Below are 21,522 nucleotides of genomic sequence, written 5' to 3'. Positions count from 1 at the left end.
GTGGAGCCGACTGTAAAGCATGAAGCCCGGTGCAGTTGACGTTTGTGGACTGTTCGCCGTGATACTGAACTGCTGCAAAGGTTGCTCACATATGACGCTAGGAGGTCCCTAATACGACGCGAACATATGCCGAGATAAAATGCATGCCACGTGTTTTATTAATCTGCATGCCGTCTGTCCTCTAAAAGTCAAGCACAATCGCTACCTGTTGGTGCGACACATGGGCGCTTCGTCTGCCGCCGCAGGAGTCGGAGTCGGACGCGGAGTCGGAAGAGGTGGGCACCGAACGGATCAATGTCGGTCGCATCGCTGGGCACTAAATCCAAAGTCCCTATTGCCTGATTCACCTATCCGCACTCAGTCACACCGGCCCCAGCACTTCAGTACCTTTGGGCAAGAGGACTGACCAGGATCTGGACATGGGCGAAGGGTCTCGTGGTTTAGGCTTGCCCCTCGTTATGGCCACCCCACCCGATTCCTAACTCAAAGTCAGAAGCCTTCTCAGATGACAGCCGCTTCAAGGTCGTTGTGCATCGACAAAACTCGATAAAATCCTCCAAACATGTTAATGATCTTTCTTCATATCCCTCTCAGTTCATCGTTTCAGTCCCGTTGCCTTCTAAGTTTTGGTATCGAGAGCCAGTCCTCACACTGCGGGTTGCGACACCGAAAAGATCTCGCAACTCGATGCAAGCTATTCGGTCTCTCTCCTTCGATAAGGTGAATTTGACATTGCCGTCAAGTTGACGTCTGCTCCGGCCCAAGATCAAGCCCGGGGCAATCCATTTCGCCTCGCGATGATTCATATTCCCAGCAAGTGTAACGAGGCGTGGCTCATCCGAAACCCGTAGCGCCAGTTGAGCTTCCCTCGTCCCCACCCCGCTCGCAGATGCCAAAGATACAACAATCAGACAGCACAGGATGGGCCGCCGTGTCGTGATGTCTTCGGATGGAGGATAGGTGCACCCAGGCCTGCGGAGTCATTTGATTCTCGTGTCTGTCCTCGCCCTTCGCCCTTCACCCCTTGACCCCGCCTCGGTCTTCGTATCCATTCTCGTATCTGGCCGTCACCTTCATCCCACCAGCTTCACTCAAGTGCTCGAAGACTCACATGTATCATGGAAGTTCAACCCCACCATGCCATGAATGGAAACCTTGTGGCCATGGAGAGTCAGCCAACTGCTGGGCCTACTGGGAAGTAGAGCCAGTACGTGTCTAGCCTAGCGATGTTTCGTCCATCCGGGCCTCTTGCAAATCCCTCACGGGCTCCGAGCATGTGGTTGAGCTCCAGATCCGGACATATATATGTTGGTAGCTGGACGACTGTCGCTCTGTAGACGCGTTACCCAGTATACATTTGGTGTGATGGCCGGTGCTATTCCAGTCGGTCGAACCGCGTTGCCTCAACGATTTGGATACACATAAATGCAGAATACCATCTGAGGCAATTTTCCCACGACGGAGAAACAATATATTGCCCCTTACTCAGCGCAGTATGGGTTTTCGGGTGACTCAGACTCCACAATTACGGAGCCCCGCGGTTCATGTATACAGTTTATCTACATACCGATGAGGTGTCTAATGTACATGTAGCGTCTGGCGGTAATTGCCGTTCTTGGTGACGGTACGTATCTCACCGTAAAATGTCGAGGACATTGCTGGAAACAAACACCGCGATGCAAAGTCAGCAATCCTTCGTCATCTTCAACCACTACTGTCTGCAGTTGGCCGCCCCGAACGCAGCCCTACCGGCTAGAAACACCCACAGAAGCGATACATACAGAGCGGATCTTCTGCATTAGACTTAACCCCTTCATCATCGGCTTAACTCCAACTCACTGTACAAACAATTACCGAGACAGCATCCAAAGGTGCTCTGCCAGCTTACGGACCTCAAACGGGGAAACGCCCGTCATGGCCCCCGACTGGAAGCTGTTTTACCTTTATGGAGGCGACAAGTATGATACACGAACATTGCACTGCATCCAAATCCCCATTTACGTTGTCTGCACCTTTATGACGTGAACACGTGCCGTTGACACTAGTCCCTACCTAGCCCCTGGGATTCAAGTCTCTGGACCGATTCCGACGACCGAGTGCGTGGCGGCAAAAGTCAGTCCCACTTACACTGCGAGTCACCCGAAACGGCCAAATTCTTCGGCAACTTAGACATCACGGCCCTGGGAGGAGCCGGCTTTGCATCCCAGAGAACACTCGGCACGCTCCACCTTGACCTGAGCCAATATGATGGGCTTGTCCTCAAGGTTCTGCAGAGTGACTCCAAAAAGTACACCCTCACTATCAAAGACGAGATTCTCCCTCCAAGAGAGGATGGCCGTGACCAAAGCACCATTAGCTGGGAGTATGATTTCGTCTCTAGTACTGGCGAGGTAAAGATCTCATGGGATGACTTCAAGCCCACCTACAGAGGCAGGCCCAAGCCCGACGCCGAACCTCTGGATGTTTCTAACATCAAGAGAATCAGTTTCATGATGCGAAGGTAAGGACCACACTCCACACAATCCAGCATAGTTCATTGACATATGTTGCAGCTTCTTCGGCACTCAAGAGGGTGATTTCAGCCTGACTGTTGCGTATCTGGCCGCCTTCAGCAACCGGCCCACATCATCCAACTCCGACGTGGCGTTCGAGAAGGATTGCACTGATGGACCTTCCCATGCACCGGGTCAATACTCTCGGTCGTCGTGGCTGAATTGGATTTGCGGATGGGTTAGGTGACGCTGATATCTAGATATATAAAGGAGCCTGAGAAACAGGGAACGACCCCCACTCCCCTTTTTCCTATTGCTTTCTTCTCCTACTTCCTTCTCTTCTTTTGTTTTTAGTTTTGTTTTTGGAATACGTGTGTGTGTGTGTGTGTGTGCTAGAGGGAAGGATTATAGTGAGATGAAAAAAATAATCACAATTGGCTAGGGAGCGACCATATGACTGAATATTTCTATCTTTTAATACGGCAACGTGGGCACTTGGGTCATCCACAAGACTAATTTATAAGTACTGAAATGCTTCATGCAATCTGACCCAACACTTTGATCAAGTCGCCTGTGACACCCATGGCCGTCACCTCGCCACCAGCGCCGGCGCCCTGGATGATGAGGGGGTTGCTCCCGTATCGCTCCGTATAGAAGCTAATGATGTTATCGCTGCCCTTGAGGGCGGCGATGGGATGAGATGCGTCGAACTGCTCAAGGCCGACCTTGACCTGCCTGCTGGCGACATCGATGCTACCAACGAAGCGGACCACCTTACCCTGCCTCTCAGCGGTCGCCTTGGTCTCCTCCATCTGGTTATCAAACTCAGGTAGCTTTTGCAGAAACTCGTCTCCACTCGTGCAGGATTCAAGCTCCTTTGGGATCAAGCTCTGGACGGGGAAGGATGTGGGCGACTCGACAGGCAAACCTGCCAGTCTCGCAAGAATGGTTAGCTTGCGAGCAACATCGAGGCCGTTCAGGTCGTCTCTTGGGTCGGGCTCCGTGTAGCCTAGCTCTTTGGCCTTGGCCACTTCGGCAGACCACTTGCCGCCAGAGCCCGATGTCGGAGCAAACGAGTTGAAGAGGAAGGACATGGTGCCGCTGAAGACACCCTCGATCTTTGTGACGCGGTCACCCGTGTCGACGAGGTCCTTGAGGGTCGAGATGACGGGCAATCCTGCGCCGACGGAGGACTCGTGGTAGACCTTGGCGCCAGAGGACTCGGCGGCAGTGAATATATCTTGCCAAAGCTTATAAGAGCCGGAGAATGCCTTCTTGTTGGGGGTAACGACACTGATGCCACGGCCGAGGAAGACTGGGTAAGCCTCGGCGACGTCCTGAGAGCTCGTGTTGTCCACAAGGACGACCTTGGCGGGGGCGGCAGCAAGATAGTCGGCCAACTGGGGCAGAGCGGGTGGGACCTGAGAGGCGATGGAGAGCCTCTCAATGGCACCAGCGATAGGAATCGGGGAGTAGCTGGCATCGTACAATGCCTTCTTGCTGGTCGAAATGTAGACCAGGTTCAGCTTCGGGGAGGGCCGTCGGGAGGCCAGCGTCTCGAGCTGTGAGAGGAAGCTCTTTCCAACCCCGCCAGCACCTGTGGTCACGTCAAGTGGTCAACACACGCTCGATTCTATCACACGACGCAGAACGGCGAGGAGATTGGGAGGAGATTTCGGGGTAGAGTCCTACCAATTATGGCGATGAAGACTTGCTTGGGTGAGGCCATGGTCAGTTACTCTTCGTTTCTTCCGTCCGATGCAAGATTGGCGGATTGCAATAAAAGACAAGCTTGCGTGATCGGACGCAATGGCGGGGTTGGAAGAGAAAACACTCTCAATTTCGAAACCCCTCCGACCGCGGGGAGCAGCTCGTAGTGGGGCAATCGCCGTCCTAAAGCCCGACTCAGTGTCCGGCATTCACCGCTTACCGAAATCCTTCACCGAGAAACGGATCCGGCGTATGGAGCCCTCGGCATTCCGCAGCTCCTCCAAGTCCGAAGCTGGGGCCCTCTCCTCCAGGTCGTGTCGTCATCCATGGCAACCTCTCACCAGGGGCTACGCTTCCATTGAGTGTCGTCCATCACATACAAAAGGCACGTGGCTCATTCTTCAGAACCTCTCGACTACTTTGCGATTCACAAAAGTACCCCCAACCCTGATCAGCAGCATCCTGTGATAGTCTGGGGAAGAATTGCGTTGCCCAGTTCACCATTACCCACTATGTCGCTTTTACAGTCCCTCCTGCACCTCACAAATTTCAAGAGCCCCTTGCTGCGGACTCTGGTGCCCGCCGTCTCTGCAGCTTATGCCATACAAGCGGCCTTCGCTTTACCGTCGATCCTCGCTCAGAACGAACGCTTCTACGACTTCTCCGGCTCTCTCACTTACCTCTCCGTTACCGCCCTAAGCCTGTATTTGCCTGCCCTGCGTGCCAAGTACACGCCGACCCTTGCCAATGCTTCGATATCGATGCCCAGTCTTCTTGCGCCCTTCACGAGTCCTGGTGGCGTGGGAACACTGAACTGGAGACAGGTTGTCCTTAGTGGTGCTGTCATTTTCTGGGCTGTCAGATGTAAGTTCCTCACCATGAAAACCAGCTAGGAAAGCCCGGGGACTAGTACTTACACGCGTACTTAACTTAGTGGGGTCATATCTCTTCCAGCGTATCTTGGAGGAAGGCAAAGATTCCCGCTTCGACGAGATCAAAAAGTCACCGGCCAGGTTTGCCGGCGCCTTCTTCGCCCAAGCCACCTGGGTCTCGCTCTGTCTCATGCCCGTCATCGCCCTGAATGCCGTTCCCGCCTCTGCATTTGCCGCTCTGCCGGCAGTCAAGGCCTCTGATGCCCTTGGCCTGCTCGTCTACGTCGCTGGTTTCGCATTCGAGATCACGGCTGATCGGCAGAAGAGCAAATGGCTGCGGGAGAGACGCGAGAAGGCTCACGATCAGCAATTTATGACCAGCGGTCTCTGGAGCGTCAGGTACGTTTCGAATGGTTGTCGGCGCACGCCGAACCACCCAATCCATGAAGGGAACCTTGCGCGACAACGAACGGCACGGGAGCAAGCTGACGTTGTCTCAAGCCAATACCCCAACTATTTCGGTGAGATCTCTCTCTGGACAGGCATTGCCACCGCAGCGGCAGGTACTCTAGTCTCGCAGCCGATCCAGGTAGCACTTGGTCTCTCAGGCGGCGTAGCTGGGCTCTTTACCGCGGCGGCTCTGTCCTACGTTAGCCCAGCCTTTGTAAGTTTCCTCCTGCTCAAGGTCTCCGGAGTGCCCATGAGCGAGAAGAAGTACGACAAGCGCTACGGCGACCGCAAGGACTATCAGGAGTGGAAGAAGATCACCCCCAAACTGTTTCCCAAGATCCTGTGAGCGTAAAAAGTATCATGTAAGCACGGTGTAGTGTCATCTCGGGCAAGCGCACACTGTTCGAAAGCAGTTTGGTTTTGTACACCACTCTTCATGTAGTCCAATCTGCATGATGCATTTCCAGTTCCAAGCCGAATGGTTGCCAACCAATCTCTCCATGTCCCGCAAATGACCCGTCCTATTCCCTTCATGTCATACACCATCCATCGCAATCAGTCCGGTGCCCAGAGCGCCGCAAAAAAGGGGAACCAACCACCCATTTGGGGTTAACAAATCGTAAAAAAATGCGCCGTTTCCGCACGTTATCGTGAGATGTTGCTGCGTAGGATGACGTATCCTCCCGGCAGCTTACTGATGGAACTTCTTGACCTTCTCGACCTCGTCGAAGCTGCCCATAAAGATACCGGCCCGGTCGTGAATATGCTCAGGCACCACCTCCAGCATCCTCCTCATTTGGCTGTCTACGGCCTGACCACCAGCTGCCGAGGGATATCAGCTTTTTGCAATGCGGGGAGAATATGACCAGGGTGGGACTAACCGTTTTCAAACACCAGAGCCATGGGCGCACACTCGTACAGGATACGGAGCTTGCCCTTGGGGCTCTTCTTATCCGCCGGATAGGCGAACACGCCACCGTACAACAGCGTGCGGTACGCGTCAGCCACCATGGAACCGATGTAACGTGCGCTATACGGCTTGCCGTTCTCTTGCGGGGTTTTGAGCGAGTTGAAGTAGTTGTTGGTGCTGTCCTCCCAGTAGAGCGAGTTACCCTCATTGACCGAGTAAATGGCGCGGGCCTTGGGTAGACGCATGTCGGGGTGGGTTAGGATAAATTCGCCGACGCCGTTGTCAAGGGTGAAGCCGTTGACGGTACCACCCCTCATGGTAATGACAAGCTGAGCCGAGGCGCCGTACATGGTGAAGCCAGCGGCCAGGAGCTCGGTACCCGGCTTCAAGATGTCTTCCTTGGTTCCAGTGGAGCCATCAGGCAGCTTGTGAATGCCGAAGATGGTGCCGACTGACACACCAGCGTCCAAGTTGGAGCTGCCGTCAATGGGGTCACAGGCGACGGCGTAGCGGGCACCGGTGGCGTCCTTGAAGAAAATGACATCCTCCTCCTCTTCCGACACCAGCAGAGCGCACTTTCCGGAGGACCTCATGGCTTCGATGAAGAGGTCGTTGGAGATGACATCGAGCTTCTTCTGGTCATCGCCGGTGGTATTGGAGGAACCGGCCAGACCCGTCAGGTTGACCAGGGTAGCTCGACGAATGTAGTATGCGATGGACTTGAAGGAAAATTGCAGCGCATGACACAGAAGACTAGAAACATGGTTAGGAAGCTGGCGCCGAGCGCGGGGAGCCCTGCAGTGCCTACGTGAAATCTCCGGTGGCCTCCTTGTGCTTGGCCTGCTCTTCCGTAAGAAAGCGGGTCAAGGTGACGATGTTGGTATTGATCTTCTCGGTCTCCTGACCGGTGCCGTTTGTTGTGTAGGCCGACATGATGGGCTTGGAGTAAGGCAGGCTGCTGAGCGTGAAAGAGAGGGTTTAGCGACAAGTATGGAACCCGAACTCGCCTACGTGTAGACGAGGAGGAGGAAGGGTATTTCAATGGAAGACAAGAGGTTGAGGCTTGTGATGGCGGGGTACACGATAGCTTTGACAAAGAAAGATGCGCACTGACACTGTGGATCGGAAGTTTGGCCGATGAGGAATGGGGAGGGGGGGCACGAAGATGTTGATAAATGTTTTGCAAGAGGGAGAAGAAAGGAGGAAGAAACTTAGAGCGGGAGAGAGGTGGGATTACGAAGATGACGGACAATTGTAGGAAATGGATCGTGTTTGTAGTCCCGGGTCTGGAACAAAACATTAGACAGCATTGCCGGAAGCTCTCGTCTTTTCGCTTTGAAGGGGGGTCACTCGTGGGCAGTCATGGGCGATTGTGCCCCTCAATTCGGCATACGGCTATCACAGGGTCACGTCCTATTATCGCGCGCGATCCCGAGTCACTACAGCCAAGGTGGAGCGAGCCAGAGGCACCTCCGGCCGAGGGGAACCCGAGACATGGGGACGAGGGCACAGAAAGCACAAGTCGCGAGGCGCTCCTCGAGGATTTCTCGGAAACACTCGGCGCGGTGTGCAGCGAGCAGGCACGATGCAGCGGTAGACTACGGGTGGGCTACCTAGTCTTCGGGTTGGCTGGATTGTCGGCCGGGCTGGGTACCCTTCGACTCTGAAGAGGCGTCAGGCGGCTGGGGATGGAAGAGTAAACCTTGTCGGTTGCAGGCACCGAAAGGGAGGGGCCATTGTTTCGGGGATAGGAGAAGACGAGGGAGAGAGGGACGGCGGAAAAGTGAAGTCGAGAAGTGGAGGAGGCTGGCAGGCTGGAAAAGGGGATCGGGTGACATCATGCGGACGACGACGGGATGAAAGCTAGCAAGTGCAAAGAACGGATTGCCCGCTCAACAAGACACAGGGCCTTGTGAAAGCTTCTTCAATAAAATTGAACGCGCTTGTTTGTATTGTGAAACAACATTTGTGTTGCCCCTCTGCCTGTCCGTAGCTGGGCTGCACGTTGACTTATTGATGCAATGCCACTTGTCGTTGAAGAAACCTGGCCCTTCCTAGGACGCTTGTGGCGCAACCTGTTGCTTGTGTGGCCCAAGTCCGTCAAGTCAAGCTAAGAAGGCAAAGCCTTTGTTTGTCCTTGCCGTGCATCCCGGCCAACAAAATGTGACAATGAAGTGGGATCAATTAGAAATGGGAATGGAGAGAACCGGATGGGTGGTTGTCACTTACCGTAGATTGCCGTAGATAGGTAGGCGATGTCATTGTGTAAGGTGTTGAGTTGTACACCGGACTATCCATATTATGAGCGGGGAGACCCAAAGGCTCATCACTAAGCAATGCCACATTTACAAGTTGATGCCTGACCCATTAGCTATCACACCTCAGGTGTGAAAAGCCAATCCCCCAGACTCCACAGACACTGAAAGGGATACCCGGGGTTCCTTTTTCTAGCGCAGCGGACTGGTAGCTAGTGTAAGCGCCTCCCCCCCAGACAGAAATGCACGTGAGAGCGTCTTTGCGCGCCGCTTCCTCCCCGCGTAAGCAACAAGAACAGAAATCGCTGTTGTCTCGGGTTCCCTGGCGGACCTCGGCATGTGGTAGCATGCCTTCTGCCGGCCCCCCCTAAAATGACCACCTCCTCCGATAAGATGCTTCCGTCCCTTTCAATGCCAAATCCTTCCTTTCGCGCTTTCCAATCCCGCAACCTCCGTGATTCGAGTCCACCGCCGTTCCTCATCTAAAACGAAGGGGGAAAAATCAACTCCATCAGCAAACTCCTAATCTTTCCCGCATTGTCATCCGCTACGTACCTGGGTGACTTCACATCCCACATTTCAAAATGGTCGCCGACGCCCTCATCTACCACCCATCGGTGGCCCACTACAACAAGTTTGTCGCCACGACCGTCGGCCGCGACAAGGTCCTCCGCACCCTTCAGTACTTCGCCCGCTTCTACGCCTGGTACCTGTTCCGCACCAATGGTTCCAAGGCGGAGATTGCCCCCTGGGACGCCATCAAGAAGCAGTTCGGTCTGACCCGCAAAATCATGCGCGTCGGCAAGAACATTGAGCACTTCAAGGCCGCTGCCGCCGCTTCTGACGCGAAGACCACTGACCCCGTCCTCCGGTACGCCGCCGTCGGCCGCCAGCTGGGCTATGCCGGCTACTTGACCTTTGATGCCGCCACCGTCCTCGATGCCGCCGGCATTAAGAAGTGGGAGGGCGCCAAGAAGTTACAGAAGGAAGCCTTCCGCTTCTGGGCCATAGGCCTCATCTTCAGCGTCGTCGCCCAGACCTATACCCTCTACCGCCTCCAGCAGCGTGAGGCTAAAGTCGACAAGAAGGAGGGCGAGGGTGTCGTCGAGGCCAAGAGAATAGCACTGTAAGTCTTGCTACTCAAACGCGATGCGCGTAGCTATCGTCCCAAATAGCTTCAGAGCTAACATGCACGCATCGTCAGTGAGCGCGCCGCCAGTCGCCTGCAGCTTATCTCCGACCTCTGCGACTTGACCGTTCCCACTTCTGCCCTTGCTTGGCTTAACTTTGACGACGGCATTGTTGGCCTTGCTGGTACCGTGAGCAGTTTAATCGGCGTCTATACCCAGTGGAAGAAGACGGCATAATAAGGCTACAGAAGGATAGGACGGATGTGTCTTGTGTATATGTATGTACGTGACGACGTGTGTGTGCTTCTTGCCGACCAGTTGTCTTGTTGATGTGTAACTGTCCTGAGTGTTTGGTGTTGTAGGAAACATGAGGCGATGAATGCTTTGGGGCCAGGAGGCGTTCCGGATGTACTTAACCAAGGTTGGAAACACCGTTGCCATACCGGTTGGGAAAAGATAGGCAAATTACTAGCCACTCTCTGCAATCGACGCAAGTACCACAAGCCAACTTTGATAAATGAAAAACATCTCGACGCTCTTCATGAACCACGCTCTAGCTCCAGTTTCCTGACCGACTGGTGCCGTCTCTTCACATTGACCCAACTGTCAATCTGTAGAACCGCTTGGTCGTTGTATTATGGCAAACGTGTATATAAATTTCGCAGTAGAGAAGATGGCGAGGCACACTCCCATTTGGAGACAGATACTCGAGTTCAGTTTTGTTTAGATGGATATCCATGCGTATAATCGTACATAATACATCGAGCGGTCGAAAGCTTTCCCCCCCTGCTCAGCGGAACCTGTGTTTGCCATGTCCGGAGCTGTGTTCCATTCAAGTGCCAAAATAAATACCAACATCTTCCCACCCGCCGAGAAGCCATTAAGTCGACATTTGTTGCTTTGCACGCGGGAAACCTGGTCGAGCTCAGCGCCTTGACACACTCAATCTGACCTTTGTTCCGCTTGCTGGCGACTGATCGATTTCGGGCCAAGACACTGGGGCTAAGGTGCTTCCACGATCTATTCAGAGTCAAGGACAACCCCCATGAGGCAATTGTTTGAGCAGGAGTGAGTTACCAGTAACGGCCACCACGTTCATACTCGCGAGGATACCCATCACGCGGGTAGCCAGCGTCCCGGGGAGGGAAGTCTCTAGGAGGGCGGTCGTACGGTCTGCCGTTGACGTACGGGTCAGGTGGCGGAGGGTAGTCCCGGCGGTAGGGATCATCGTAACGGCCTCGCGGGGGAGGGTAGTCGTCGATGGGACGACGGGGAGGCGAGCGGTAGCGAGCCCGGTCGTCGTAGTACTCACGACGGGGGCTTCGCTCACGGTAGCCCTCGCGGTAGCCGTCTCTGCGTGGGCTGTAGCCACGCGGGGGACCCCGTCGCTCGTAATCATCCACCGGAGGCGGGTAAGGTCGACGACCGCCACCAGGGGAACGGGAGCGTGCGCCGCGCAAGTCACGAGGCGGCATGTCGGGTTGGGTCTGCAGCTGCGTTAGCTTACTGTCGCTCGATTTCATCGTGGTGTTTCACTTACGTCGGCGACACAGGTGACACGGCTTCCCTTGAACTCTCGGCCATCGAGCTTCTCAACGGCAGTTCTCAAGTCTGCCGCGGTTTCAAACTCAACAAAGCTGGAAAACTAGTGCGTCAGCAGTGTCCCGCGCGTAGACACTTTCTTGGAGGTGGTCAACTCACCCACGCCCGTTGCCGTCGCGGCCGGTCTCAGAGTAGACAACGTCAAGGCTTGATTGACGAGCAAAGTCTTTCAGGTCCTATATCCAGAGTCCATGTAAGTTGGTGTCCAGGAGCGGTGTAATGGCCGTAGAGGGCTGGTCATCCAGGAAAGAAGAGGGGCCAGCGGCCAGTCAAAGAGGGTGAAGCCAAAGGTGACAGCGTCCGGCTCTAAGGATCCATCGCTGCTCTCACGGAGCCCGAGGCGATTCAGAGAATCGACCATAGGACCTGAGGAAGCCAGTCTCCGGAGCGCCGCACAATCCAGACCGGCCGATTGACGGGCACTGGGCGCTTGGAGTCGAGGCCGCAGAGCGTGCCGGGAAATCCATCTCGAGGGGTAGGATATAGGTCCAGACGCGCTATGCGCCACCAATGGAAGGGCATCCGGGAATCCATCATAGAGAACGGGGAGAGAATCAACAGACCTGCCAACTGGTATCGGTGGGAAGTCCCGTGATCTGCATACGATGGGGAGTGCGGCGAGGCCTTGGGGGAGCGCGCTCGTTATTAAAGCCAGCGGCGCTGCCGCCCTCCCGATGCCGAGTTCCACGGGCAAATTGTACGGTCAGGCGTTCGCCCATGAAGTCGGATCCATCTTATGACGTTATGATTAGCGGATCGGAGCGGAAACAGGTCGTTGACGACGAAACGGCGCATTGACACGTACGAAAAGCTGGACGATACGGCGGTCAGCATTGAAGCAACTTGACAAAAGGAGGGAGGATTGGACAGTGACGACTTACCGGGCACAACATCACGAGCATCCATCGCATCCTTGTACTCGATAAAGCCGAATCCGTTCATCAGCTTAATTTCGGTGATTTCTCCAGTGCCATGGGTTGCGAAATGGGCCTCGACGTCGGCCTTGGTGGCTTTGGAAACGCGTCCAGGTTAGCAACAGTTTGCGACCAAAACGAGAGCGCGGTGGGAGAGCGCGCAAGACTGAACTCACCATTGCGAGGGAGGTTTCCCAGGTACAACCTGGTGGAGGAGACCTCGGTCATATTCGCCGATGGTTTGCGTCCTTTGGAAAATTAGTCAAAGTCGTAGCGAAGACAAGATGAGCCAGTTCGGCGCAGGATTCCGACCCGATGGAGGGGTCGTGGATGTGGTAATTCGTAGACGGGGAAGTGATGGCGGGCGGCGGGAGGAAATGCAATGCGGTTCCTTGAGCAGAACCGAACTAATGCACAGCTGCGGTGAAGAGAAATCGACCCTGAACCCAAGGGATCAAAGAAAGGTTCCTGACGAAGAGCGGGCTGTGTGTGGCGCAAAGGGGTAGGAATACTGACAGGACGGAAAAGGGGATGGTTCGTATGGCCCCTTCGGCGGCTGAACATGCGAGAGGGGAGGAGGGATCAAGAGATGCCGGGCGTGTAGCTGGAGTCGGGAGATTATGAGGAATCCTAGGCCGACGTTACACTAATTGTTCGACTCGCAATTGGTGGAAGCAGAAGGTGGTGTGCTCCTGTAGAACGAGGTGGTGGTTGGTGAAGTTCGTGTGTGTGGTTGGAGGCAAAGCCAACGTGGGGAGGAGGTGCGGTCAGGCAAAGGAGTGGTAGGTATTTGTGATAATTATTCCTCGGTGCCCGTTACTGGCAAAGGTAGGTAGGTTGCAAGCTCTAGGAAGGCAAGGCAGGGAAGCTTAGGTAGTACTTCCTGGGTACCTAGGTAGGTAGGGACGGGATGGAGAGCCACCAAGGTTTCCTTACCGAGCTGCGACCTGGCGAGGACAACCCGCGACAGAGGGAGGAGAGCAAAGGCGGGAGAAAAAAATCTACCTCGCGTACGGGGTGCAAACGAACAATCACACACGGGTGGAGCGCTCCAGCGCTAAAGAAAGACGGAGGCGGCGGCGGCGGCGGCGACGAGAATGTTGGGCCTGGGCGAGCTGGGCTGCCGACCGAGGAGGAGCCACGAGAGGTCTTGCCCCGGAATCAAGGTGGCATCAACCAATGATAGCGCGACATTTCCGGGCTGCATACCCAAAAGCCTGAAGTACCTGCGGATACCTTTCTCTCCCCTGAGCTGAGCTGAGCTTCGACTGCATGTACACAGTGCTGTAACCTTGTTTATGGCCAGTGACCTACCTAGCTGCGCTGATCACTGGAAATATTTGTTCTCAAAAGTACGCGAGCTTCGTAGCGTGTCCCGAAAGCTTTCTTTCCATATCCCCTAATATCCGCCCACCGAGGCAATCGGTCGGAGGTGTCTTCTTTTTCTTCTTCTACTTTTCTTCTTCTACTTTTCTTCTCCAACTTCTTCAGGATCCGAGATGACACGCCACTGAGGTGCTAGTCCAGGAGCTCTCGGCACATTGGAACTATGAGAAAAGAAAGGAAAAATACATTTCTGTTAGTAAGCAGTTCCGAGGCCTATCTTCTACCTGCTAGGTATGCACGCGAAATCGGACTCGAGAGACGTCCCGTTCGATCCATCAGTAGATATCTGGATACATACCTAGGCTGGGCAGGCCGCATCTAGTGCTGCGTCACTTGTCGGCGTCTTCCACTGCGGCATTCTGTAGCTGGCCGTTGTGTTAATCAACAATGTTACCCTTCAGTTGCTCTAACCATCCGGGACCAGGCCGAAGCAACCTCTCAGCAAATCAGCGGGGAGGAGGACAAAAGCGAGATCTCCGTCAGGGGTAGCCAGATCCGGAGCTAGCCGGCAACATCCTCCAGTTGTGCCTGATTGATGTCTACTATGTATAGTAGATCCTCGCTGTTTATTTAATCAAAAGTCAAGATGATTGGGTCCCTGATTCATACCATCCCAGCCCGTATCCAGTGTATGACCCGCCAAACCGGGCAACTCAAACAACTCCTGGCTGGTCGCAACAAAGACAAGCCAACATTGACGTCTCCGACCCTGGTTACCCGTGTGAGGTGCTGCTGTGATCGCCGTCGACCCGAGGGACATTGGGATATCGGGACATCGCTCAATGCCAGGACGAATCGCCAGGTTACTGAGATTAACCTCCTTCGCTTTAGTATCGCAACTGTGCTGGGGAATCACCCAACTCATCTCTTCAGACACAAGTCAGGCAGACATCATCAAACTCCTCAACAATCCAATCTTCGCGACATTCACCGACCTGCCGGTACCCTCTTTGAGTATCCAGACCTGAGATCAGCCCGAAACCCGCGAGCCCTGAATTGACCCCCTACCTTGTGCCATTTTGCATCTGTAACAGAGTTCTCCCTTGCCCCTCTTTTCTCCTTCAGACAACCGCGCTCACCGGTACCGATGATTAAAAACAACTGGGCGGACATAGCCTTTGGTTGCCAAAAGTGCCACTCACCATATCGAGGGGAGGGGTGGAGGGGGCGAACAAAGGGGCCACGCCGGCTCGTACGAACAGCATAAACGGCATGTTGCATGTTCGGTCACCCGTGGCAAGCTTTCCTGATAGCCACTTCCAGCGCGCTGAATCCTTGCTTCATGTTAGTCGACAGCATGTACCTATCTTGCCCGTCCCCCTTGGATCAGCGTCTTCCAAAGTATTGTGATTCGGCACAGACGTTTCAAGCGGCCGTAGAAGTCCAAGTCCTAAATGGACTTAGCCTCGCGTCGTGCCTTCTCTTCGTACTGGATCCCAACAGATACCTTGTCTAACATTCTACACAATAAACCATCCAGTGGTTCGTCTTCTCTCGTTCTGCAATGTGATTCTCTCGAAACCAAGAAATCGAATACCAGACGCCTGCCCATGCGGCCCTATAATCGCACGCGACCCTGCCCCGGTTTGTATCGTGAACAGAAAGATTCCTAGCAGACGCCATGCTATGCCAATTGCCAACGCGCTCAAGGAAAACCCCTTAGCTTCCACTAGACGATAAGCAAATGAAGACGACGAATCCCGGACTCAACCAAACATAATCTCCACCAGCTCATCTATAAACGTAAAGGCCAGATGAGCACTAATGCCGTCAGCTCGCCACACTTGACAGCAGTCTTGACAGTAATCAGAGTTGAGGATCACTTACTTGAGCCTCGAATTGTTAAATGTTGCAAATACACGCCGGCTGGCGGCCTGGGCGTTCACTCTGCCAACCACACTCCCGGCTAGGTCTGGCACGAGAGTTGCCAGCATCAGACTGGCTTCCGTTCTCGTCTTCTTCTTTTCTGATGCCGTCCGCGGCTGCTTGTTCTTATCCATCTCACCGCCGGGCCACATGCTGGCTTTGAGGAGGGCAATGTACTTAAGAATGGCATCCTCCTGGACCAACACCTTGACGTTGTCCCGAACTTTACGCTCGATCGTGCCGCCAAGTAATTGTTGCAGGACAACTACAACAGCACGCCCACGGAGCCAGTTGTTTCCGCGGTTGAGTTCGAAGACCTCCAGAAAAATGTCGCAAATTGGCTTGATGAAAGACTCCAGTTCCTTGTTCTCGAACGCATTCAACTCGGCCTCAGCCTCGGCAGCGCTGACGCCGTCTTCGTTGACAGGCAGTGGTACGGCGTTGAGCTGGTTCGTGGCGGCCGCGATGAGATTTTGTCCAGCTAGTGACAGTTGATCCAAAACGGGTATGTTGCCCAGGATATCTTCTACGCCGTCCGTCACAGAGTCGTACAGCCTTGTGATCATATCCTTCTTGTCTTCGCGGTCGACTATGTCCGTGCCCTGCGCAATCGCGCTTTGCGACAAGAACGCTCGTAGATCCCGGCTCCTGCAGACTTCGGGTAGCATCAGAAGCTCGCGTAGATATTGCTCAAGAGCTGTCCGTCGCTTGCGGAGAAACTCGCTCTGGAATTTCATGACCATTCTTCTGCGGGGGAAGTCGAGGTTGCGAACCGAAGGATACCTTGAACGAAGCTTCTGGTGCAACTCGTGGAACTCGCTATACCGGCGAGTGATCATCCATGTTGCTGCCGGCATCTTTTCGCCGGCATCTCTTTGTACCTCGACCACGTACAAGGCAAATTCTCTGCCGTCGTCTTCTCGCCCCACCTGAATAGCCTTGATCTTGATTGAAGATCGGCCATACAGGCTGTTGTCGCTCTCCTGCACGACATATTGCTGCCTTTGTAGTTCTTTTCGACGAATTTCGCGTTGCAAACTCGCTTTAGACTTTCGGAGAATCCGAAGCTCGGCTGTGTTGTTGGTAAGCTCCGCTTTCTTCGTCAGGGATTCGACAATGGCATCCTGCGCAATGAGACGGTCAATGTCATTGGACAAGGCTGTGATGGCTTCTGCTAGTCCAAGGTCGCCTGGCGCCGCCTCGTGCACCTCATCTTCTACATCACCATTGTCCCCTTCGCCCTCATCGTCTCGTTCGTCAGAGAGGTACTTATCCTCGTCGCCGAACAAGTCGTCGTCCACGAAGACTCCTATGCGCGATGCTGCACTGACAAGCCCAAGGGACGCAAGACTCGGCTTCTCGGCCTCCTTAGACGATTGCGCGGCAGGTCTTGACACCTCAAGTGATCCACGATGCGAGTCGTTGTCCCCGGAAAACAGGCTTGACCGATCGACGGCGTCCTCGGGCCCGAAAAGCGAAGCTCGGAATTCCTCGGCTGTCTGTGGTCGGTTGTCCTCCATGATGTTATTCAATGCTTCCTCCATGGCCTGCACCACGTTGGTATCTGGAACCGGCTTGCCTGTTTCCTGGTCAAGACTTTGAACAGAGTCCATCATGCCATCTTGGTCGAAATCATCGTCGTCAAACAGCGGTGCCGGCGTTTCTTCATCTAGGGAGTGTCGTTGCCGCGGTACTGGTTCAGAGCCGCTGCTGCCATTAACGTTGAGACTCGCCAAATCGGAAGCGGATCCGGCACGCCGAGATAGCGGCCGTGATAACCTAGGCGCCAAGCGGGCGACAGGGCCGGGCTTGGACTGGTACGACTGGGAATTGCGATACATTGGCGGGTGTGCTTGCGACGAGGCAGACGGCTCTGCGATGGGGGAAGATGCAATGTTGGCTGATGCTTCTTGCGCTGCTAAGCACTTATAAAAGAGATCGGACTTCTTGAAAGCCTGGAAGAATTGGGCTTGCATTCTCTCCAAGACAGCCGCCTGAGCCCTCAGGATGGCCCTGCGCGCCTTGTAATATTGCTCAGGGGTTGCTGCTTTACCGGCGTCCAGAAAGGCTCGGACCTCGTCTCGAGAGGCTTGTGAGACCTTCAGTTCAGCCTTAGCAAGGTATGCGTGATCGATCTGAGCGAGATCCAGACGATCAGAATCGGTCCACATTGGCAGATTGGATGGCAAGTGTTCGTCGTCTTGGCCCTCATCTTCCAAAGGGTTTCGGAAACCGTCAACGACCAGCCAGAACTGAACAAGAGGCATCATGCGGTGACGGTCCATGAACTCCATGAAGTAGGATAGGCCAGATGCATCTCGAAGCAAGTCGACCAGTGATGCGTTCTCGAGCTTCGAAGCTACCTGGGGAACACCGGCTGGACGAGCAGGCAAGGTCGCAGAAGCTTGTCGGCTTCCGCCCGCCGCTAGAAGCTGGACGCGTTGGTCTAGAAGCCGCTTGCCCATCTCCAGCCGGCGAAGATAAACCTGATCCTGATTTTCCTCTAAGGAATCGCGCTTTAGTTGGCTCGCAACCTCGCTTCGCAGCCTCCTGGCGTCGGAGAGATTGTTGACTTTCCGTATCGCGCGAATGAACTTTTCAAACTTTCTCTCGCTATCCGTGGGCGAAAGACGGGGAATGATGGCGGCCTTGCTGGATCTCGGGGTTGGAGAGGCATGCTGATCTAACGCAGCCCTAAGCTTCCGGACCGTTGATCGATCCTGTAGCATGGAACGGCCATAGTTCTCCATCACTTGGTTCCAGGTATCAGGCTCGGCCAGAATTTGCATCACGGGAAACAGCACGGCGCAAGCCACGATCTCTCGGATGATGGTAGATACGGCCCGGCTAGCAAGTACGCTGGGTGGAAGAACGTTTGGCAAGATCGCGGAGACCATTTTCCGCAAGTAATCTTGTTGCACGAGTTTCGTGTCGGGAAACGACAATGACGCAGCGGGATGAAGTTTCCCGTCCTTGTATTTGGAGGCGATTGCAAGATCCAGCTCCTCGGATTCCGTTACGGACCGATTCAGCTTCTTCCCCCGCACAGCTCGTTCGGCCTCGTAAAAGTCTCGAAAATGTGCCGTCAACATCGGAACAACTCGTGTAGTAACGATGTCCACGAGGTCGAGCTCCAAAAGTCGCTCCCGGATACCGATAAGGGCGTCGCGTACGGCTTTGTCGACTTGGTTGGAGAAGACGGGGTTCTTGCTGATGTTGGAGTACCATGAACTAACAAAGTCGCGGATTATCAGTTCGATGAGGTCGTCGAGAGCTTTGGAAATGCGGCGGGAATCAGGGTCGATGGGCACTTTCGAGTAAGCTTGTCGCGTCTGGAGACCGGCGATCTCGCGAGCCCAGACCTTGGGCGCAAGGAATGCAGGGCCATTTGGACGGGGCGATCGATGTCGCAAACCGCGTCTGAATCCGCGCGACGTGAGCAGTATAAGGGCGAACAAGGCGGCGGTGGTCAGGACGACTCCTCCGACCAAGGCGTAGCCCATCCACCGCAAAGTCGGGACCCAGCTGACGGCATAGCCCCACGCGATGAAGCATGTGACGGCGGCAAGGATCAAGTCTCTGCCTTGTAGGGCCATAGTCCAAATTGATCCGAGGGGTGATAGGGTGCCACTACATCGTATGTCGTTCGAAGTTTGCGGTGCTCTCGGGAGCTGCTGGGGGTCAACGGTGATGAAGAGGGTGGAGAGCTCGCGCTTGGCTGGGTCTTATCGATTAAGGCGAGCGAGGCAGCTGCGGGTGCGGATCGAGAGACACGTGTGGATGGCATCGAGCTATGTGTGTGGGTAGTAAAAGTGGCCTGTCCCAGGTGTGCGGCAGGCGAGCCAGTGCCTTGAGGTACCTACCTCCCTACTTCCTGGCTAGATACCACCTAAGATACCTAGGCAAGTACCTACCGTTTGACCGTTGCTGCAGGCCTTTGGGTGGACCCGAGCGGCCACTAGGCTAAATGATAAATAGGCATGCAACTAACCAATACACACCCAAGCTTCCAGCCCCAGTGAGCTAGTATGGACAATCAGATGACCAGACCCGTGGTAGGTTGCTCACGAAGAAGCCTGCAGAAAAAGCCATGATCCAATTCGAACAAGGTCCGGCCTGGTGGATATTATCTTGGGGCTTGGATTTCGCCACCACGAAGGTAGAGGGGTATTATTGATCTTGTTCGGGACCACCACCAGACGCAGCTTCTTCCTCGCAGGGCAACTCCACCTCCAGCCTTCCCCTGAACGCCTCCATAGGAACTCACCATGGGGGGTCTTCCAGTCTGCGGAAGAGGGCCACGTATTTTTGGCCTTGATTCCGAGTCACCTTCTTGCTCTCCTCCGTCTCGGACGCCATCACTTTGACACATTCGTCGGCTTCCTGCTCATCCTCAGATACGCGCTCGAACGCAGGATGGGCGTCAAAATGGCCAACCATCCATTGGTGCAGGGGCTCGACGTCGGTGATGGTATAGACGATACCACCGGGACGCAATACAAATGCGTATTCGGAGTTAAGCGTAGTTGATACGATCCTGGCCTTATGTTTCCGCGCCTTGAAGTGTGGGTCTGGGAAACATATGAAGACTTTGGATAGTTGCGCCTTTTTGAAGAAGTTGGGGAGGAACTTCATACTGTTCGCACGCAGACAGCTAATGTTCTGGTACAGGCCATCCTCCTGGTTCTGCACTCTGAGCGCTTTGATGCGCTCTTGGACGTATTCTGTCACCGAAGTGCGGATCTCGAGGCCTAGCAAGAATATCAGCGGATAGGCCAGCTAACGGCAACAGGTCGGGGTTGCGTACCAAGAACAAGGGTCTGTGGTAGGATCGGTGACAATGCCACAAGCAAGCCCCCAAAGCCGCACCCAATATCCACAACCTCGACGTCCTTCTTCAGGCTACGTGTTTTTGGTTTCGAGGCGTCCAGGGCGTTTGCATCGGAGACTGCTGCATCGGCCGTGCCGGGGTTCTCATCTTCGACGGCGAAGGCAGGGTAGTACTGCGTCCAGTTCATGGACTCTGGGCTCGCAGGGCTGTGGTCGAGAGTCCTCGGTAAGCAATTATGCGAGATCAGGGGGACCGAACGGCATGCGACTCAACTAGACTAATTGGTGATCCGAGAAAGGGTTCGCATGAGCTCGCTGGCGGTAAAACTTCTTTCGGGGCAATTCTGCCACGCCCTCCTGATTACGCGCATTGCGATAGTCCTCGCGCTTCGTGCTCTTGCTTTTAGCCTTGCCCATGATGCGAGCCGTTGGGTTTATGGCTTGAGTAGGGGGATGGATGGTGAGATAACAAAACCGAGGTTCCGGCCAAACAGTCCGCAGGCACAAAAAGGTCTATGAACGGAGCCGTGCGATATGCGTTCGAGGGAGGTGAGGGATTGGGCGCCTGAAAGTTGCAAAAAAAAAAGTTGCGATCGAGCGGGCGGTGATGCATAGCGGGGAATTCTGGCGGGAGTCGTCGGGTTGAGCAGGCGGTGAAGAGTAGAACATGGCGGAGCTTTGCCAAATGACTTTGGTGGTCCATAAAATGTCTTGGGAACATGTCACTTACGCCAGAGACCCGCTGTAGGCTCTCTAGACCAAGGGCACAGGCGCCTCAAGTGGGTTACCTGGATCTGCCTCGCGCCAGGGGGGAGCGGGGAACCCAGAGCCAACGCGTTGATTATTGGAATGGACGAGGACGAGTTGGAATAGCAGACAAGGAAAAGAAGGGGGGTAAACAATACTTGCATGTCGTTGAAAACCAGCTATGGCAAGGAAGCTCGGCTTCACCATCCAAAGTTTTACGAGAGAAGGAGAGATAGAAAAAAAAAGTAAGGTGGCTTCAGTTTCAAGGCATGAGCCATAAGGGACGCTTAAGAGACATACATGTCTCTTGCAGCCAAGGAACGAAACCCCCTAGGACACGGAGGCGCCGGGTAGCCTC

General features: G+C 54.6%; 8 protein-coding genes across 8 annotated transcripts; 3 read left to right on the top strand and 5 right to left on the bottom strand.

Annotated features, from left to right (window-relative positions):
• The first annotated feature begins 146 nt into the window (after positions 1-146).
• CDEST_11231 (Putative complex I intermediate-associated protein 30) lies at positions 147-2,981 on the top strand. The gene is made up of 4 exons (XM_062927387.1): positions 147-1,507; positions 1,594-1,958; positions 2,057-2,500; positions 2,553-2,981. Exons 1-4 carry the CDS (start codon positions 1,496-1,498, stop codon positions 2,737-2,739), a joined length of 1,008 nt encoding a protein of 335 aa, XP_062783438.1. The 5' UTR covers positions 147-1,495; the 3' UTR covers positions 2,740-2,981.
• Position 2,982: 1 nt separating this feature from the next.
• CDEST_11230 (Putative homoserine dehydrogenase, catalytic, aspartate/homoserine dehydrogenase, NAD-binding) lies at positions 2,983-4,340 on the bottom strand. The gene is made up of 2 exons (XM_062927386.1): positions 4,185-4,340; positions 2,983-4,089 (listed from the first exon to the last, which is right to left on the bottom strand). The coding sequence occupies exons 1-2, from the start codon at positions 4,219-4,221 to the stop codon at positions 3,029-3,031; spliced, it is 1,098 nt and encodes a 365-aa protein (XP_062783437.1). The 5' UTR covers positions 4,222-4,340; the 3' UTR covers positions 2,983-3,028.
• Positions 4,341-4,529: 189 nt separating this feature from the next.
• Positions 4,530-5,965, top strand: CDEST_11229 (Putative 3-oxo-5-alpha-steroid 4-dehydrogenase, probable O-methyltransferase UstE). Its single transcript, XM_062927385.1, has 3 exons — positions 4,530-5,066; positions 5,137-5,473; positions 5,576-5,965. Exons 1-3 carry the CDS (start codon positions 4,715-4,717, stop codon positions 5,868-5,870), a joined length of 984 nt encoding a protein of 327 aa, XP_062783436.1. The 5' UTR covers positions 4,530-4,714; the 3' UTR covers positions 5,871-5,965.
• Positions 5,966-5,995: 30 nt separating this feature from the next.
• CDEST_11228 (Putative fructose-1,6-bisphosphatase class 1, fructose-1,6-bisphosphatase, active) lies at positions 5,996-8,792 on the bottom strand. The gene is made up of 4 exons (XM_062927384.1): positions 7,549-8,792; positions 7,243-7,389; positions 6,406-7,187; positions 5,996-6,346 (listed from the first exon to the last, which is right to left on the bottom strand). The coding sequence occupies exons 2-4, from the start codon at positions 7,365-7,367 to the stop codon at positions 6,216-6,218; spliced, it is 1,038 nt and encodes a 345-aa protein (XP_062783435.1). The 5' UTR covers positions 7,368-7,389; positions 7,549-8,792; the 3' UTR covers positions 5,996-6,215.
• A 330-nt stretch (positions 8,793-9,122) lies between these two features.
• On the top strand, positions 9,123-10,243 carry CDEST_11227 (Putative peroxisomal biogenesis factor 11). Its single transcript, XM_062927383.1, has 2 exons — positions 9,123-9,815; positions 9,894-10,243. Exons 1-2 carry the CDS (start codon positions 9,274-9,276, stop codon positions 10,054-10,056), a joined length of 705 nt encoding a protein of 234 aa, XP_062783434.1. The 5' UTR covers positions 9,123-9,273; the 3' UTR covers positions 10,057-10,243.
• A 259-nt stretch (positions 10,244-10,502) lies between these two features.
• CDEST_11226 (Putative RNA recognition motif domain, nucleotide-binding alpha-beta plait domain superfamily) lies at positions 10,503-13,413 on the bottom strand. The gene is made up of 8 exons (XM_062927382.1): positions 12,852-13,413; positions 12,512-12,583; positions 12,303-12,431; positions 12,227-12,232; positions 11,985-12,154; positions 11,521-11,597; positions 11,360-11,456; positions 10,503-11,306 (listed from the first exon to the last, which is right to left on the bottom strand). The coding sequence occupies exons 2-8, from the start codon at positions 12,561-12,563 to the stop codon at positions 10,893-10,895; spliced, it is 945 nt and encodes a 314-aa protein (XP_062783433.1). The 5' UTR covers positions 12,564-12,583; positions 12,852-13,413; the 3' UTR covers positions 10,503-10,892.
• Positions 13,414-14,114: 701 nt separating this feature from the next.
• CDEST_11225 (Putative Phox-associated domain, sorting nexin, RGS domain, RGS domain superfamily, RGS, subdomain 2) lies at positions 14,115-19,183 on the bottom strand (the record flags this gene model as incomplete). The annotated part of the gene is made up of 2 exons (XM_062927381.1): positions 14,115-15,482; positions 15,549-19,183. The coding sequence occupies 2 exons, from the start codon at positions 19,181-19,183 to the stop codon at positions 15,428-15,430; spliced, it is 3,690 nt and encodes a 1,229-aa protein (XP_062783432.1). The 3' UTR covers positions 14,115-15,427.
• Positions 19,184-19,301: 118 nt separating this feature from the next.
• On the bottom strand, positions 19,302-21,465 carry CDEST_11224 (Putative tRNA (guanine-N-7) methyltransferase, Trmb type). The gene is made up of 4 exons (XM_062927380.1): position 21,465; positions 20,692-21,093; positions 20,395-20,624; positions 19,302-20,338 (listed from the first exon to the last, which is right to left on the bottom strand). Exons 2-4 carry the CDS (start codon positions 20,832-20,834, stop codon positions 19,851-19,853), a joined length of 861 nt encoding a protein of 286 aa, XP_062783431.1. The 5' UTR covers positions 20,835-21,093; position 21,465; the 3' UTR covers positions 19,302-19,850.
• Positions 21,466-21,522: the final 57 nt, after the last annotated feature.

This window comes from Colletotrichum destructivum, chromosome 7 (genome assembly GCF_034447905.1).
Source record: "Colletotrichum destructivum chromosome 7, complete sequence".
Taxonomy (NCBI): Eukaryota; Fungi; Ascomycota; class Sordariomycetes; order Glomerellales; family Glomerellaceae; genus Colletotrichum; species Colletotrichum destructivum.
This window is presented reverse-complemented; position numbering and strand designations above follow the sequence as displayed.

What these genes read in the sequence shown, in the direction of transcription:
- CDEST_11231 (XM_062927387.1), top strand. An exon ending in TACCTTTATGGAGGCGACAA is followed by an intron (nt 1,959 to 2,056) that starts GTATGATACACG and finishes GTCCCTACCTAG; the next exon opens with CCCCTGGGATTCAAGTCTCT. An exon ending in ATCAGTTTCATGATGCGAAG is followed by an intron (nt 2,501 to 2,552) that starts GTAAGGACCACA and finishes CATATGTTGCAG; the next exon opens with CTTCTTCGGCACTCAAGAGG.
- CDEST_11230 (XM_062927386.1), bottom strand. Translation starts at nt 4,221, where the DNA reads ATGGCCTCACCCAAGCAAGTCTTCATCGCCATAATTG. An exon ending in AGTCTTCATCGCCATAATTG is followed by an intron (nt 4,090 to 4,184) that starts GTAGGACTCTAC and finishes ACGTGACCACAG; the next exon opens with GTGCTGGCGGGGTTGGAAAG.
- CDEST_11226 (XM_062927382.1), bottom strand. Translation starts at nt 12,563, where the DNA reads ATGACCGAGGTCTCCTCCACCAGGTTGTACCTGGGAAACCTCCCTCGC. An exon ending in GGGAAACCTCCCTCGCAATG is followed by an intron (nt 12,432 to 12,511) that starts GTGAGTTCAGTC and finishes GCGTTTCCAAAG; the next exon opens with CCACCAAGGCCGACGTCGAG. An exon ending in CCACCGATACCAGTTGGCAG is followed by an intron (nt 11,598 to 11,984) that starts GTCTGTTGATTC and finishes CTCTGGATATAG; the next exon opens with GACCTGAAAGACTTTGCTCG.
- CDEST_11224 (XM_062927380.1), bottom strand. Translation starts at nt 20,834, where the DNA reads ATGGGCAAGGCTAAAAGCAAGAGCACGAAGCGCGAGGACTATCGCAAT. An exon ending in TCGGATCACCAATTAGTCTA is followed by an intron (nt 20,625 to 20,691) that starts GTTGAGTCGCAT and finishes TCTCGACCACAG; the next exon opens with CCCTGCGAGCCCAGAGTCCA. An exon ending in ACCACAGACCCTTGTTCTTG is followed by an intron (nt 20,339 to 20,394) that starts GTACGCAACCCC and finishes TATTCTTGCTAG; the next exon opens with GCCTCGAGATCCGCACTTCG.
- CDEST_11229 (XM_062927385.1), top strand. Translation starts at nt 4,715, where the DNA reads ATGTCGCTTTTACAGTCCCTCCTGCACCTCACAAATTTCAAGAGCCCC. An exon ending in CATTTTCTGGGCTGTCAGAT is followed by an intron (nt 5,067 to 5,136) that starts GTAAGTTCCTCA and finishes TACTTAACTTAG; the next exon opens with TGGGGTCATATCTCTTCCAG. An exon ending in AGCGGTCTCTGGAGCGTCAG is followed by an intron (nt 5,474 to 5,575) that starts GTACGTTTCGAA and finishes CGTTGTCTCAAG; the next exon opens with CCAATACCCCAACTATTTCG.
- CDEST_11227 (XM_062927383.1), top strand. Translation starts at nt 9,274, where the DNA reads ATGGTCGCCGACGCCCTCATCTACCACCCATCGGTGGCCCACTACAAC. An exon ending in GAGGCCAAGAGAATAGCACT is followed by an intron (nt 9,816 to 9,893) that starts GTAAGTCTTGCT and finishes ACGCATCGTCAG; the next exon opens with TGAGCGCGCCGCCAGTCGCC.
- CDEST_11228 (XM_062927384.1), bottom strand. Translation starts at nt 7,367, where the DNA reads ATGTCGGCCTACACAACAAACGGCACCGGTCAGGAGACCGAGAAGATC. An exon ending in GAGGCCACCGGAGATTTCAC is followed by an intron (nt 7,188 to 7,242) that starts GTAGGCACTGCA and finishes CCATGTTTCTAG; the next exon opens with TCTTCTGTGTCATGCGCTGC. An exon ending in GGCTCTGGTGTTTGAAAACG is followed by an intron (nt 6,347 to 6,405) that starts GTTAGTCCCACC and finishes ATCCCTCGGCAG; the next exon opens with CTGGTGGTCAGGCCGTAGAC.